The sequence below is a fragment of the Oncorhynchus gorbuscha genome, linkage group LG05, assembly GCF_021184085.1.
Source record: "Oncorhynchus gorbuscha isolate QuinsamMale2020 ecotype Even-year linkage group LG05, OgorEven_v1.0, whole genome shotgun sequence".
Taxonomy (NCBI): Eukaryota; Metazoa; Chordata; class Actinopteri; order Salmoniformes; family Salmonidae; genus Oncorhynchus; species Oncorhynchus gorbuscha.
Genome location: NC_060177.1, coordinates 88,977,695 through 88,993,442, shown reverse-complemented (window position 1 = coordinate 88,993,442; position 15,748 = coordinate 88,977,695). Strand labels below are relative to the sequence as shown.

At 44.9% G+C, this 15,748-nt stretch overlaps 1 protein-coding gene across 1 annotated transcript in view; it reads right to left on the bottom strand.

Annotated features, from left to right (window-relative positions):
- LOC124034958 (extracellular matrix organizing protein FRAS1-like) overlaps positions 1-15,748 on the bottom strand; it is a 165,402-nt gene that overhangs the window by 70,491 nt on the left and 79,163 nt on the right. Inside the window, exon 12 of the mRNA XM_046348349.1 lies at positions 7,985-8,128. Within this exon, the coding sequence (XP_046204305.1) occupies positions 7,985-8,128 (144 nt within the window). The remainder of the gene's footprint in view (positions 1-7,984; positions 8,129-15,748) is intronic.

Here is a 15,748-nt window from a genome sequence, read left to right as displayed (position 1 = left end):
ACATTCTGTGAGTAGCACCTCATTTATGAGCTCATCCAATGCATATTAGATTAGGGGAGACAGGGGTCTATACCAGGGAATATAGTTTACCTCCGTCGTAGTTGGAAGACCAAAACGACACACAAGTGATGCTTTATGATACTCATAGATGGATTTAACATGAGTTTTAGTTTGTTTGACATTTGGCTAACATTAATAATATGCATGTCGATCTCTCCGGGCTCAAAGTGGAGGAGAGATTGACTTTATCACTACTTGTATTTGTGAGAGGTTGAATGCACCCATGCATACTCCACAAGACATACCACAAGAGGTCTCTTCACAGTCCCCAAGTCCAGAACAGACTATGGGAGGCGCACAGGACTACATAGAGCCTTGACTACATGGAACTCTATTCCACAGTACTACATAGAGCCATGACTACATGGAACTCTATTCCACAGTACTACATAGAGCCATGACTACATGGAACTCTATTCCACAGTACTACATAGAGCCATGACTACATGGAACTCTATTCCACAGTACTACATAGAGCCATGACTACATGGAACTCTATTCCACAGTACCACATAGAGCCATGACTACATGGAACTCTATTCCACAGCACTACATAGAGCCATGACTACATGGAACTCTATTCCACAGTACCACATAGAGCCATGACGACATGGAACTCTATTCCACAGTACTACATAGAGCCATGACTACATGGAACTCTATTCCACAGTACTACATAGAGCCATGACTACATGGAACTCTATTCCACAGTACTACATAGAGCCATGACTACATGGAACTCTATTCCACAGTACTACATAGAGCCATGACTCCATGGAACTCTATTCCACAGTACTACATAGAGCCATGACGACATGGAACTCTATTCCACAGTACTACATAGAGCCATGACTCCATGGAACTCTATTCCACAGTACTACATAGAGCCATGACTACATAGAACTCTATTCCACACTACCACATAGAGCCATGACGACATGGAACTCTATTCCACAGTACTACATAGAGCCATGACTACATGGAACTCTATTCCACAGTACCACATAGAGCCATGACGACATGGAACTCTATTCCACAGTACTACATAGAGCCATGACTACATGGAACTCTATTCCACAGTACTACATAGAGCCATGACTCCATGGAACTCTATTCCACAGTACTACATAGAGCCATGACTCCATGGAACTCTATTCCACATTACTACATAGAGCCATGACTCCATGGAACTCTATTCCACAGTACTACATAGAGCCATGACTCCATGGAACTCTATTCCACAGTACTACATAGAGCCATGACTACATGGAACTCTATTCCACAGTACTACATAGAGCCATGACTCCATGGAACTCTATTCCACAGTACTACATAGAGCCATGACCACATGGAACTCTATTCCACAGTACTACATAGAGCCATGACTACATGGAACTCTATTCCACAGTACTACATAGAGCCATGACTCCATGGAACTCTATTCCACAGTACTACATAGAGCCATGACTCCATGGAACTCTATTCCACAGTACCACATAGAGCCATGACTACATGGAACTCTATTCCACAGTACTACATAGAACCATGACTACATGGAACTCTATTCCACAGTACTACATAGAGCCATGACTACATGGAACTCTATTCCACAGTACTACATAGAGCCATGACTCCATGGAACTCTATTCCACATCAAGTAACTACATAGAGCCAAACTCAGATTTTTAAAAACAGATAAAAATACACTCATGGAACAGCCACAGTACTGTGAAGCAACACAAATATAGACACATGCATACAAACACACAATAACATACCCACAGTACTACACACAGCCACACTCATGGAACATACCCACTATACACACACAGCCATGACTCATAACTCTATTCCACATACTACACACACATCACTAACATGGAACTATATTCCACACACACACACATCATAACATACGCACTATATACACACACATCATAACATACGCACTATATACACACACACACATCATAACATACGCACTATATACACACACACATCATAACATACGCACTATATACACACACACATCATAACATACGCACTATATACACACACATAACATACGCACTATACACACACACATCATAACATACGCACTATACACACACACATCATAACATATGCACTATATACACACACATCATAACATACGCACTATATACACACCCATCATAACATAGAGACATGACTATAACACACACATCATAACATACGACATATACACAACACACACACACACACATCATAACATACATGCACTCTATATACACACACACACACACATCATAACATACTCTATACCACACACACACATCATAACATGGAACTATATTCACACACACACATCATAACATACGCACTATATACACACACACACATCATAACATACGCACTATATACACACACATCATAACATACGCACTATATACACACACATCATAACATACGCACTATATACACACACATCATAACATACGCACTATATACACACACACACACACATCATAACATACGCACTATACACACACACACATCATAACATACCCACTATATACACACGTACACATCACAGGAGGTTGGTGACACCTTAATTGGTCGTGGTAACGACTGGAGTGGAACGTAACAAATACATCAAACACGTGGTTTCCAGGTGTTTGATACCAATTCCATTTGTAACTGTGAGGAACGACGCCGGGAGACGAGAAGCAGGTACAGGGAGAACATTTAATGAGCAATGGACATGAAACAGAAAACAGGAAACAGGACAGGCGTCTGGACCGGGGGAAGAAACAATGACATCACTGATAACTCAGGGAACAAACGGGGAAGTTACAGAAATAGGGAAGGAAATCAACAAAGGGAGGGAGTCGAGGTGAGTCCAATGAGCGCTGCTGTGTGTAATGATGGTGACAGGTGTGCGTAATGAAGGACAGCCTGGCGTCCTTGAAGACGCCAGAGAGGGAGAGCAGGGGCAGGTGTGACAGCGTCGTTCTAGCCATTATCCGCTTAGCAGACTCCTGTGGCACACAGTAGGTGGTAGTAGAGTAGAGGCCTGAAGAAACACACGTAATGTGGTGTGAATGTGTTCTAATGTTATTAAAATTGTAGAACTGCCTTCATTTTGAAGGACCCTAGGAAGTCTAGCTGCTGCCTTGGCATGAACTAATGGGGATCCATAATAAACCCCAGGAAGAGTAGCTGCTGCCTTGACAGGAACTAATGGGGATCCATAATAAACCCCAGGAAGAGTAGCTGCTGCCTTGGCAGGAACTAATGGGGATCCAAAACAAACCCCAAGAAGAGTAGCTGCTGCCTTGGCATAAATCCCCCCAGGAAGAGTAGAAGCTGCCTTGGCAGGAACTAATGGGGATCCATAATAAACCCCAGGAAGAGTAGCTGCTGTCTAAGCAGGAACTAATGGGGATCCATAATAAACCACGGGAAAAGTAGCTGCTGCCTTAGCAGGAACTAATGGGGATCCAAAACAAACCCCAAGAAGAGTAGCTGCTGCCTTGGCAGGAACTAATGGGGATCCATAATAAACCCCAGGAAGAGTAGAAGCTGCCTTGGCAGGAACTAATGGGGATCCATAATAAACCCCAGGAAGAGTAGCTGCTGCCTAAGCAGGAACTAATGGGGATCCATAATAAACCACAGGAAAAGTAGCTGCTGCCTTGGCAGGAACCAATGGGGATCCATAATAAACCACAGGAAGAGTAGCTGCTGCCTTGGCAGGAACTAATGGGGATCCATAATAAACCACAGGAAGAGTAGCTGCTGCCTTGGCAGGAACTAATGGGGATCCATAATAAACCCCAGGAAGAGTAGCTGCTGCCTAAGCAGGAACTAATGTGGATCCATAATAAACCACAGGAAAAGTAGCTGCTGCCTTGGCAGGAACTAATGGGGATCCATAATAAACCCCAGGAAGAGTAGCTGCTGCCCTGGCAGGAACTAATGGGGATCCATAATAAACCCCAGGAAGAGTAGCTGCTGCCTTGGCAGGAACTAATGGGGATCCATAATAAACCACAGGAAGAGTAGCTGCTGCCTTGGCAGGAACTAATGGGGATCCATAATAAACCCCAGGAAGAGTAGCTGCTGCCTTGGCAGGAACTAATGGGGATCCATAATAAACCCCAGGAAGAGTAGCTGCTGCCTTGGCAGGAACTAATGGTGATCCATATTAAACCCCAGGAAGAGTAGCTGCTGCCTTGGCAGGAACTAATGGGGATCCATAATAAACCACAGGAAGAGTAGCTGCTGCCTTGGCAGGAACTAATGGGGATCCATAATAAACCCCAGGAAGAGTAGCTGCTGCCTTGGCAGGAACTAATGGGGATCCATAATAAACCCCAGGAAGAGTAGCTGCTGCCTTGGCAGGAACTAATGGGGATCCATAATAAACCACAGGAAGAGTAGCTGCTGCCTTGGCAGGAACTAATGGGGATCCATAATAAACCCCAGGAAGAGTAGCTGCTGCCTTGGCAGGAACTAATGGGGATCCATAATAAACCACAGGAAGAGTAGCTGCTGCCTTGGCAGGAACTAATGGGGATCCATAATAAACCCCAGGAAGAGTAGCTGCTGCCTTGGCAGGAACTAATGGGGATCCATAATAAACCACAGGAAGAGTAGCTGCTGCCTTGGCAGGAACTAATGGGGATCCATAATAAACCCCAGGAAGAGTAGCTGCTGCCTTAGCAGGAACTAATGGGGATCCATAATAAACCGCAGGAAGAGTAGCTGCTGCCTTGACAGGAACTAATGGGGATCCATAATAAACCGCAGGAAGAGTAGCTGCTGCCTTGACAGGAACTAATGGGGATCCATAATAAACCACAGGAAGAGTAGCTGCTGCCTTGACAGGAACTAATGGGGATCCATAATAAACCACAGGAAGAGTAGCTGCTGCCTTGGCAGGAACTAATGGGGATCCATAATAAACCCCAGGAAGAGTAGCTGCTGCCTTGGCAGGAACTAATGGGGATCCATAATAAACCACAGGAAGAGTAGCTGCTGCCTTGGCAGGAACTAATGGGGATCCATAATAAACCCCAGGAAGAGTAGCTGCTGCCTTAGCAGGAATTAATGGGGATCCATAATAAACCGCAGGAAGAGTAGCTGCTGCCTTGACAGGAACTAATGGGGATCCATAATAAACCACAGGAAGAGTAGCTGCTGCCTTGACAGGAACTAATGGGGATCCATAATAAACCACAGGAAGAGTAGCTGCTGCCTTGACAGGAACTAATGGGGATCCATAATAAACCACAGGAAGAGTAGCTGCTGCCTTGACAGGAACTAATGGGGATCCATAATAAATACAAAGACAAATGTGAAACCAAGCAGACCAAATGAAACAAATTCAAATGTAACAAATAATCAAACTCTTATTGGAACTTCAGCTCAAAACTACGTGTGAAAACGCCCCAAATATACCTGGGGCGGCAGGGTAGCCTAGTGGTTAGAGCGTTGGACTAGTAACTGGAAGGTTGCAAGTTCAAACCCCCGAGCTGACAAGGTACAAATCTGTCGTTCTGCCCCTGAACAGGCAGTTAACCCACTGTTCCCAGGCCGTCATTGAAAATTAGAATTTGTTCTTAACTGACTTGCCTGGTTAAATAAAGGTCAAATAAATATTAAACTACCCAAACAAAACATTGCCTTATATGTTAATAAACCCATATGCCAAATAATACATTTGTAATCCAAAATACCAACGTGTTCAAACAAGCCCCTTAACTCCTGTCTCGCACAAAGATATTGCGTCAATCCAATCCCTTTCCTGCAGTTTGCTTAGCTTGAGGGGAAAATAAAAGCACCCATTAACACAACCATGAATGAAAACACACTAACCAGGAAAGGCAGGGAAACACTAAGCTGTCTCCAGTTCTTAAAGTTCAGGTATTTTACAATGGCTCATGAATATCAAGATAGACATGCTCCTAGCAGTTTGACCTTTCTGTCAAAGACTTTGTTTGGAGTGTTGACATTTCTATGAAGACATACAGCTACTATAATAGTCTTAGGTTATATCTCCATGTTGCTATAGCTACTATAATAGTCTTAGGTTATATCTCCATGTTGCTATAGCTACTATAATAGTCTATAATTATATAATACTATATAATGGTATTAGTTAGGTTATATATCCATGTTGCTATAGCTACTATAATAGTCTTAGGTTATATCTCCATGTTGCTATAGCTACTATAATAGTCTTAGGTTATATCTCCATGTTGCTATAGCTACTATAATAGTCTTAGGTTATATCTCCATGTTGCTATAGCTACTATAATAGTCTTAGGTTATATCTCCATGTTGCTATAGATCCTTCAGAACTATGAAGAGAATGGCCCATCTCTACCGGTGAATAACTCCCTCCCTGTGTCCCAAATGGCATCCTACATTATATATATATATATTCTCTCATTCCCCATGGGCCCTGGTTAAAATGAGTGCACTAAATAGGGAATAGGAGCCCTGGTTAAAATGAGTGCACTAAATAGCGAATATGAGCCCTGGTTAAAATGAGTGCACTAAATAGGGAATAGGGGCCCAAGGTTAAAATGAGTGCACTAAATAGGGAATAGGGGCCCAAGGTTAAAATGAGTGCACTAAATAGGGAATAGGGGCCCAAGGTTAAAATGAGTACACTAAATTGGGAATAGGGTGCCGTTTGGGACACAAGTCCTCACTCAGCTCAAGGCCTAGAAGGGATTTATTTTTGCTGAGTTCTACCACTCTTTTCCATCTTTTTCTTTCAAATGAGAAACAATTGATATTCATGTGGTTTATTTAAGGAGATGTGGATCCTCATTAAGATTGCAATAAGGTATAATTAAAAACAGTTTGTTTTGGTTGTTATAAACAGTGTGTGGAGTGCTGACTAGCCACTTTACTCATGTGGGGGAGGCTGACAACGCTCTGGTGGGTTACAGAGAAGAAAAGCGAAGTGAACAAAATCTTCACCTCTAGTTCCTATGAAAACTCTCTGTCGGACACACTAAGCCCTAAGCCAGGGATGGGCAACTTTGATAGGGGTGGGGGCCACAAAAAACAATAGAACTCATCGTGAGGGGACGCAGTGGCTCGTGGGTCTGGGTACCATCGTCAATACCCCACCACCCTCAGAGCATCTTAGCAACTCCCCTCGTGACAGAGAGAAGAATAAAGCATGTTTTAAAGTGCAGTTAGCCATCCCTGCCCTGAACCTTATTAAACACAAACTGTAATAGTAATTTTCCTTGCAGTCAAACATGATACACCTACATTTGTTGGAAAAACAAGTCTTTGACGAATACATTCCAGCGAGATATTATAATTTTGTGTCATCTCTACCAAAAACAAAGATGAGGAAAATGGCTTTAAGAGACATTTTAAGAACAGTAACTACAGAATTAAAATAACTCAAGATGGCCGCCGGTCAACTCACCACGGAACGTTGTCCTAAACCAATGGGAGTGTCAGTTGCAGTTCTGCTCACCATAACATGTTCTAGTCATTCTGATTTGATGAGCAGGATTCCTGGCATACGGGGTGGCAGGTAGCCTAGTGGTTAGCGCGTTGGACTAGTAACCGGAAGGTTGCTGGATCGAATCACTGAGCTGAAAGTCTGTTGTTCTGCCCCTGAGCAAGGCAGTTAACCCACTGTTCCCTGGGTGCTGTGGATGTTGATTAAGTCAGCCCCCCACACCTCTCTGATACAGAGGGGTTGGGTTAAATGTAGAAGACACATTTCAGTTGAATATGTTCAGTTGGACAACTGGCTCGGTATCCCCCTTTTCCTGGTACTGGTGTAAAAAGTCATTTCAATGGGATTCTCAATTGACCTGTTTTTGAAATGTTTTTTTGTTTTTGTTCTAAGACGAGGCTTAATCTGTGTCTGGGAAACCTTCCCAATGGATTCTGTGCTCACCATAACAGGTTCCTTGCTGTGTGTAGTAGCCTTGGTCACAGTCTGGGACACAGAGTCCATCTCTGAGGAGGTGAGACGGGTCAGAACACCACACACAGTCCTGCTGGCTCGGCCCTGAGCACACTGAACAGGATGCATGGCAACCTGGGGGAGAGAGAGAGAGAGAGAGAGAGAGAGAGAGAGGGGGTGAGATAGATAGATAGATAGATAGATAGATAGATAGATAGATAGATAGATAGATAGATAGATAGATAGATAGATAGATAGATAGATAGATAGATAGATAGATAGAGATAGATAGATAGATAGATAGAGAGATAGATAGATAGAGAGATAGAGAGAGAGATAGATAGATATAAATAGATGGAAGATAGATCATACACTGGATATACTGAGAGGGGGTGAGAGATCTAGATAGATAGATAGATAGATACTGATAGATAGATCTACTGTAGGATCTACTGTAGGATCTACTGTAGGATCTACTGTAGGATACACTGTAGGATATACTGTAGGATACACTGTAGGATCTATATAGAGAGGATAGACTGTAGGATATACTGTAGGATACACTGGTGGGAGGATACACTGTGGAAGGATACACTGGATAGGGATACACTGTAGGATATACTGTAGGATACTCTGTAGGATCTACTGTATGATACACTGTAGGATATACTGTAGGATATAATGAAGGATACACTGTAGGATATACTGTAGGATACACTGTAGGATATACTGTAGGATACACTGTAGGGTATACTGTAGGATACACTGTAGGATATACTGTAGGATACACTGTAGGATACACTGTAGGATATACTGTAGGATCTACTGTAGGATACACTGTAGGATACACTGTAGGATACACTGTAGGATACACTGTAGGATACACTGTAGGATACACTGTAGGATATAATGTAGGATACACTGTAGGATATACTGTAGGATCTACTGTAGGATCTACTTTCTTTCTTTGCTCTCTAATTCTCTCTTTCTCTCTTTCTTTCTTTCTTTCTTTCTCTCGGAGGACCTGAACCCTAGGATCATGCCTCAGGATTACCTGGCCTGATGACTCATTGCTGGCTCCAGTCCACCTGGTTATGCTGCTGCTCCAGTTTCAACTGTTCTGCCTGCGGCTATGGAACCCTGACCTGTTCACCGGACGTGCTACCTGTCCCAGACCTGCTGTTTTGACTTTATAAATACATTTGATTGATTGATTGATTCAGCATGTAGATCATGTGTCAAAATCATTCCACAAAGGGACGAGTGGCTGCTGGTTTTCGCTCATCCCTTGTACTTGATTGATGAATTAAGGTCACTAATTAGTTAGGATATCACCTCACCTGGTTGTCTAGGACAAAAACCCGCAGACACTCGGCCATTCGTGGACTGAGTTTGACACCCCAGATCTAAAATGTTAATTATAATCCTTAGAATCATATTACACATTTTCTGTTGCTGCAGGATTATGTTCCTGCTGTAGCAAACTGGCTCAAATTAAGATCCTACATCTGTAGGCAGAAACTCTCTCTGGATGGTGAACCAAACCAGGAAGAGAAACACGACCTCTCTCTGGATGGGGAACCGAACCAGGAAGAGAAACACGACCTCTCTCTGGATGGGGAACCAAACCAGGAAGAGAAACACGACCTCTCGCTGTATGGGGAACCAAACCAGGAAGAGAAACACGAACTCTCTCTGGATGGGGAACCAAACCAGGAAGAGAAACACGACCTCTCTCTGGATGGTGAACCAAACCAGGAAGAGAAACATAACCTCTCTCTGGATGGTGAACCAAACCAGGAAGAGAAACACGACCTCTCTCTGGATGGGGAACCAAACCAGGAGGAGAAACACGACCTCTCTCTGGATGGTGAACCAAACCAGGAAGAGAAACATAACCTCTGTCTGGATGGGGAACCAAACCAGGAAGAGAAACACGACCTCTCTCTGGATGGGGAACCAAACCAGGAAGAGAAACACGACCTCTCTCTGGATGGGGAACCAAACCAGGAAGAGAAACACGACCTCTCTCTGGATGGGGAACCAAACCAGGAGGTCACTTGGGGTGACAGGGTAGCCTAGTGGTTAGAGTGTTGGAATCGTAACCGAAAGGTTGCAAGTTCAAATCCCCGAGCTGACAAGGTACAAATCTGTTGTTCTGCCCTTGAACAGGCAGTTAACCCACTGTTCCTAGGCCGTCATTTAAAATAAGAATTTCTTCTTAACTGACTTGCCTAGTTAAATAAAGGTAAAATAAAAAACTGTGTGTGTGAGCAAGCTTATTAAACTATGTGCATATTTATGTGTGACTATAAATCTTTGTATGTGAATGTGTTTAGTATTTTAAGTATTTTAAGTCCTTGGCTGTGACCCCATCCTCAGATTTCCAATTCACACACTTGTAAAAAAATATATATATTTAACTAGGCAAGTCAGTTAAGAACAAATTCTTATTGTCAATGATGGTCTACCCGGGAACAGTGGGTTAACTGGTCTAGGAACAGTGGGTTAATTGCCTTGTTCAGGGGCAGAACGACAGATTTTTACTTTGTCAGCTCGGGATTCAATCTAGCAACCTTTCGGACACTGGACCAACGCTCTAACCACTAGGCTACCTGCTGCCTCTACACTCTAACAACTAGGCTCCTCAGCCTTCCAATCTAACCACTTGGCTAAAAAATGCCTCTACATTTAACCACTAGGCTACCTAGTCAGTTAAGAACTAACCACTTAGGCTCCTGATGCCTCTACACTCTAACAACTAGGCTACCTGCCGCCTCTACACTCTAACCACTAGGCTACCTTGCCTTGTTCAACTAGGCTACCTGCCGCCTCTTTACACTCTAACCACTAGGCTACCTATTCTACATCTAGCAACCACTAGGCTACCTGGCCCAACGCTCTAACCACTAGGCTACCTGCTGCCTCTACACTCTAACAACTAGGCTACCTGCCGCCTCTACACTCTAACCACTAGGCTACCTGCTGCCTCTACACTCTAACCACTAGGCTACCTATCGCCTCTACACTCTAACCACTAGGCTACCTGCTGCCTCTACACTCTAACAACTAGGCTACCTGCCGCCTCTACACTCTAACCACTAGGCTACCTATCGCCTCTACACTCGAACCACTAGGCTACCTGCCGCCTCTACACTCTAACCACTAGGCTACCTGCTGCCTCTACACTCTAACAACTAGGCTACCTGCCGCCTCTACACTCTAACCACTAGGCTACCTATCGCCTCTACACTCTAACCACTAGGCTACCTGCCGCCTCTACACTCTAACCACTAGGCTACCTGCTGCCTCTACACTCTAACAACTAGGCTACCTGCCGCCTCTACACTCTAACCACTAGGCTACCTATCGCCTCTACACTCGAACCACTAGGCTACCTGCCGCCCCTACACTCTAACCACTAGGCCACCTGCCGCCCCTACACTCTAACCACTAGGCTACCTGCCGCCTCTACACTCTAACCACTAGGCTACCTGTCGCCCCATTGTGTAGTGTGGAAATAGGTCAGTTCTGAGAGGGAGTGACGGCAGGGCAGTAGTTGATTCCAGTACAGCCAGAGACTTCATAAACCGGGTGTGAAGGAAGGAGAACTCTAGGGACCAAATGCAGACAGAACAATGCAGAGAGTTCTTCAAGAAAACACACACACACACAAGCATGCACACACACACACACACACACACACACACACACACACACACACACACACACACACACACACACACACACACACACACACACACACACACACACACACACACACACACACACACACACACACACACACACACACACACACACCCCATTCTGTGTGAAAAGTTTATCTCAGCTGGTAATCACGACAGTTTGAGGTACCGCAAAGGAGAGATGGACATAACAATTGACACTATTACAATTATGTGGAATAACCAATCACGAAGGGGCATCTCCAGCTGTGAAGTCTATAGAACGTTCCAGAGAACCACGCTGAATGTGGCTGTACATCAAATGTTGCAATGGTAAAACATTTGAACCAATTTGGGAATTTTGACAACATTACCGTCATTTCAACGCACTCGTCACATTATCCAGACAGCTGCATGAGGAGCAGGACCCACTGACTCAATACATTGTTCTGTTATCCAGACAGCTGCATGAGGACCAGGACCCACTGACTCAATACATTGTTCCATTATCCAGACAGCTGCATGTGGAGCAGAGCCCACTGACTCAATACATTGTTCCATTATCCAGACAGCTGCATGTGGAGCAGGACCCACTGACTCAATACATTGTTCTGTTATCCAGACAGCTGCTGGTCACTCTGAACTGATTGGGACAGCTGATGGTCACTCTGAACTGATTGGGACAGCTGATGGTCACTCTGAACTGATTGGGACAGCTGATGGTCACTCTGAACTGATTGGGACAGCTGCTGGTCACTCTCAACTGATTGGGACAGCTGATGGTCACTCTGAACTGATTGGGACAGCTGATGGTCACTCTGAACTGATTGGGACAGCTGCTGGTCACTCTGAACTGATTGGGACAGCTGCTGGTCACTCTGAACTGATTGGGACAGCTGCTGGTCACTCTGAACTGATTGGGACAGCTGCTGGTCACTCTGATTGGGACAGCTGCTGGTCACTCTGAACTGATTGGGACAGCTGCTGGTCACACTGAACTGATTGGGACAGCTGCTGGTCACTCTGAACTGATTGGGACAGCTGCTGGTCACACTGAACTGATTGGGACAGCTGCTGGTCACTCTGAACTGATTGGGACAGCTGCTGGTCACTCTGAACTGATTGGGACAGCTGCTGGTCACACTGAACTGATTGGGACAGCTGCTGGTCACTCTGAACTGATTGGGACAGCTGCTGGTCACTCTGAACTGATTGGGACAGCTGCTGGTCACTCTGAACTGATTGGGACAGCTGCTGGTCACTCTGAACAGATTGGGACAGCTCATGAGGACTCTTAAATATATGTTGACTGTAGTGGACTCTTATGTCTAAAGATGCTTTTATTTGTACCTGTGAGAGTAAAAAGAGTAAAATGTCTCTTCTCAGCACTTACAGCCAATGTTCTACTCTGAGATGCTTTTGTGGATACAGTCCCAGGCCTCCACTCAAGCCTTTTTCCATCCAGCCAGCCTGCAGATATAAAGCTTTACTTACAAAGCCTCATCTAAGGAAATAATTGAAGCTGATGAAAAATGTATCACCACATTGGAGAAAAACAAGATTCTATTTTGGGTTCTCATGGAGTGTGACAGTTGAACTAAGCTCATGAGGCATTTATAAGTTATATTCTTCATGAATCAATGGATATACAGCACCAGCTGTATACGTTTGGATACAGCTACTCATTCAAAGGTTTTTCTTTATTTTGACTATTTTCTACATTGTAGAATAATAGTGAAGACACAAAAACGATGTACATAACACATATGGAGTCATGTAGTAACCAACAAAGTGTTAAATAAGGTTTGGAAGGAGGCCCATGTACTCCCCCTAACCTGACGGTTATATCTACTATCCCCAAGGTTGGAAAGGAGGCCCATGTACTCCCCCTAACCTGACGGTTATATCTACTATCCCCAAGGTTGGAAAGGAGGCCCATGTACTCCCCCTAACCTGACGGTTATATCTACTATCCCCAAGGTTGGGAAGGGGCCTATGTACTCCCCTAACCTGACGGTTATATCTACTATCCCCAAGGTTGGAAAGGAGGCCCATGTACTCCCCTAACCTGACGGTTATATCTACTATCCCCAAGGTTTGGAAAGGAGGCCCATGTACTCCCCCTAACCTGACGGTTATATCTACTATCCCCAAGGTTGGAAAGGAGGCCCATGTACTCCCCCTAACCTGACGGTTATATCTACTATCCCCAAGGTTGGAAAGGAGGCCCATGTACTCCCCCTAACCTGACGGTTATATCTACTATCCCCAAGGTTGGAAAGGAGGCCCATGTACTCCCCCTAACCTGACGGTTATATCTACTATCCCCAAGGTTGGAAAGGAGGCCCATGTACTCCCCCTAACCTGACGGTTATATCTACTATCCCCAAGGTTGGAAAGGAGGCCCATGTACTCCCCCTAACCTGACGGTTATATCTACTATCCCCAAGGTTTGGAAGGAGGCCCATGTACTCCCCCTAACCTGACGGTTATATCTACTATCCCCAAGGTTGGAAAGGAGGCCCATGTACTCCCCTTAACCTGATGATTATATCTACTATCCCCAAGGTTGGAAAGGAGACCCATGTACTCCCCTTAACCTGATGATTATATCTACTATCCCCAAGGTTTGGAAGGAGGCCCATGTACTCCCCCTAACCTGACGGTTATATCTACTATCCCCAAGGTTGGAAAGGAGGCCCATGTACTCCCCTTAACCTGATGATTATATCTACTATCCCCAAGGTTGGAAAGGAGACCCATGTACTCCCCTTAACCTGATGATTATATCTACTATCCCCAAGGTTGGAAAGGAGGCCCATGTACTCCCCCTAACCTGACGGTTATATCTACTATCCCCAAGGTTGGAAAGGAGGCCCATGTACTCCCCCTAACCTGACGGTTATATCTACTATCCCCAAGGTTGGAAAGGAGGCCCATGTACTCCCCCTAACCTGACGGTTATATCTACTATCCCCAAGGTTGGAAAGGAGGCCCATGTACTCCCCCTAACCTGACGGTTATATCTACTATCCCCAAGGTTGGAAAGGAGGCCCATGTACTCCCCCTAACCTGACGGTTATATCTACTATCCCCAAGGTTGGAAAGGAGGCCCATGTACTCCCCTTAACCTGATGATTATATCTACTATCCCCAAGGTTGGAAAGGAGGCCCATGTACTCCCACTAACCTGACGGTTATATCTACTATCCCCAAGGTTGGAAAGGAGGCCCATGTACTCCCCCTAACCTGACGGTTATATCTACTATCCCCAAGGTTGGAAAGGAGGCCCATGTACTCCCCCTAACCTGACGGTTATATCTACTATCCCCAAGGTTGGAAAGGAGGCCCATGTACTCCCCTAACCTGACGGTTATATCTACTATCCCCAAGGTTGGAAAGGAGGCCCATGTAAAGCTGTCCTTTTACCTGACGAGTTATATACTTTCCCCAACCTGGTTATGGAAAGGAGGCCCATGTACTCCCCTAACCTGATGGTTATATCTACTATCCCCAAGGTTGGAAAGGAGGCCCATGTACTCCCCCTAACCGTCAGGTTATATCTACTATCCCCAAGGTTGGGAAGGGGGCCCATGTACTCCCCCTAACCTGACGGTTATATCTACTATCCCCAAGGTTGGAAAGGAGGCCCATGTACTCCCCCTAACCTGACGGTTATATCTACTATCCCCAAGGTTGGAAAGGAGGCCCATGTACTCCCCTTAACCTGATGATTATATCTACTATCCCCAAGGTTGGAAAGGAGGCCCATGTACTCCCCTTAACCTGATGATTATATCTACTATCCCCAAGGTTGGAAAGGAGGCCCATGTACTCCCCCTAACCTGACGGTTATATCTACTATCCCCAAGGTTGGAAAGGAGGCCCATGTACTCCCCCTAACCTGACGGTTATATCTACTATCCCCAAGGTTGGAAAGGAGGCCCATGTACTCCCCCTAACCTGGGATGAACGGTTATATCTACTATCCCCAAGGTTGGAAAGGAGGCCCATGTACTCCCCTAACCTGACGGTTATATCTACTATCCCCAAGGTTGGAAAGGAGGCC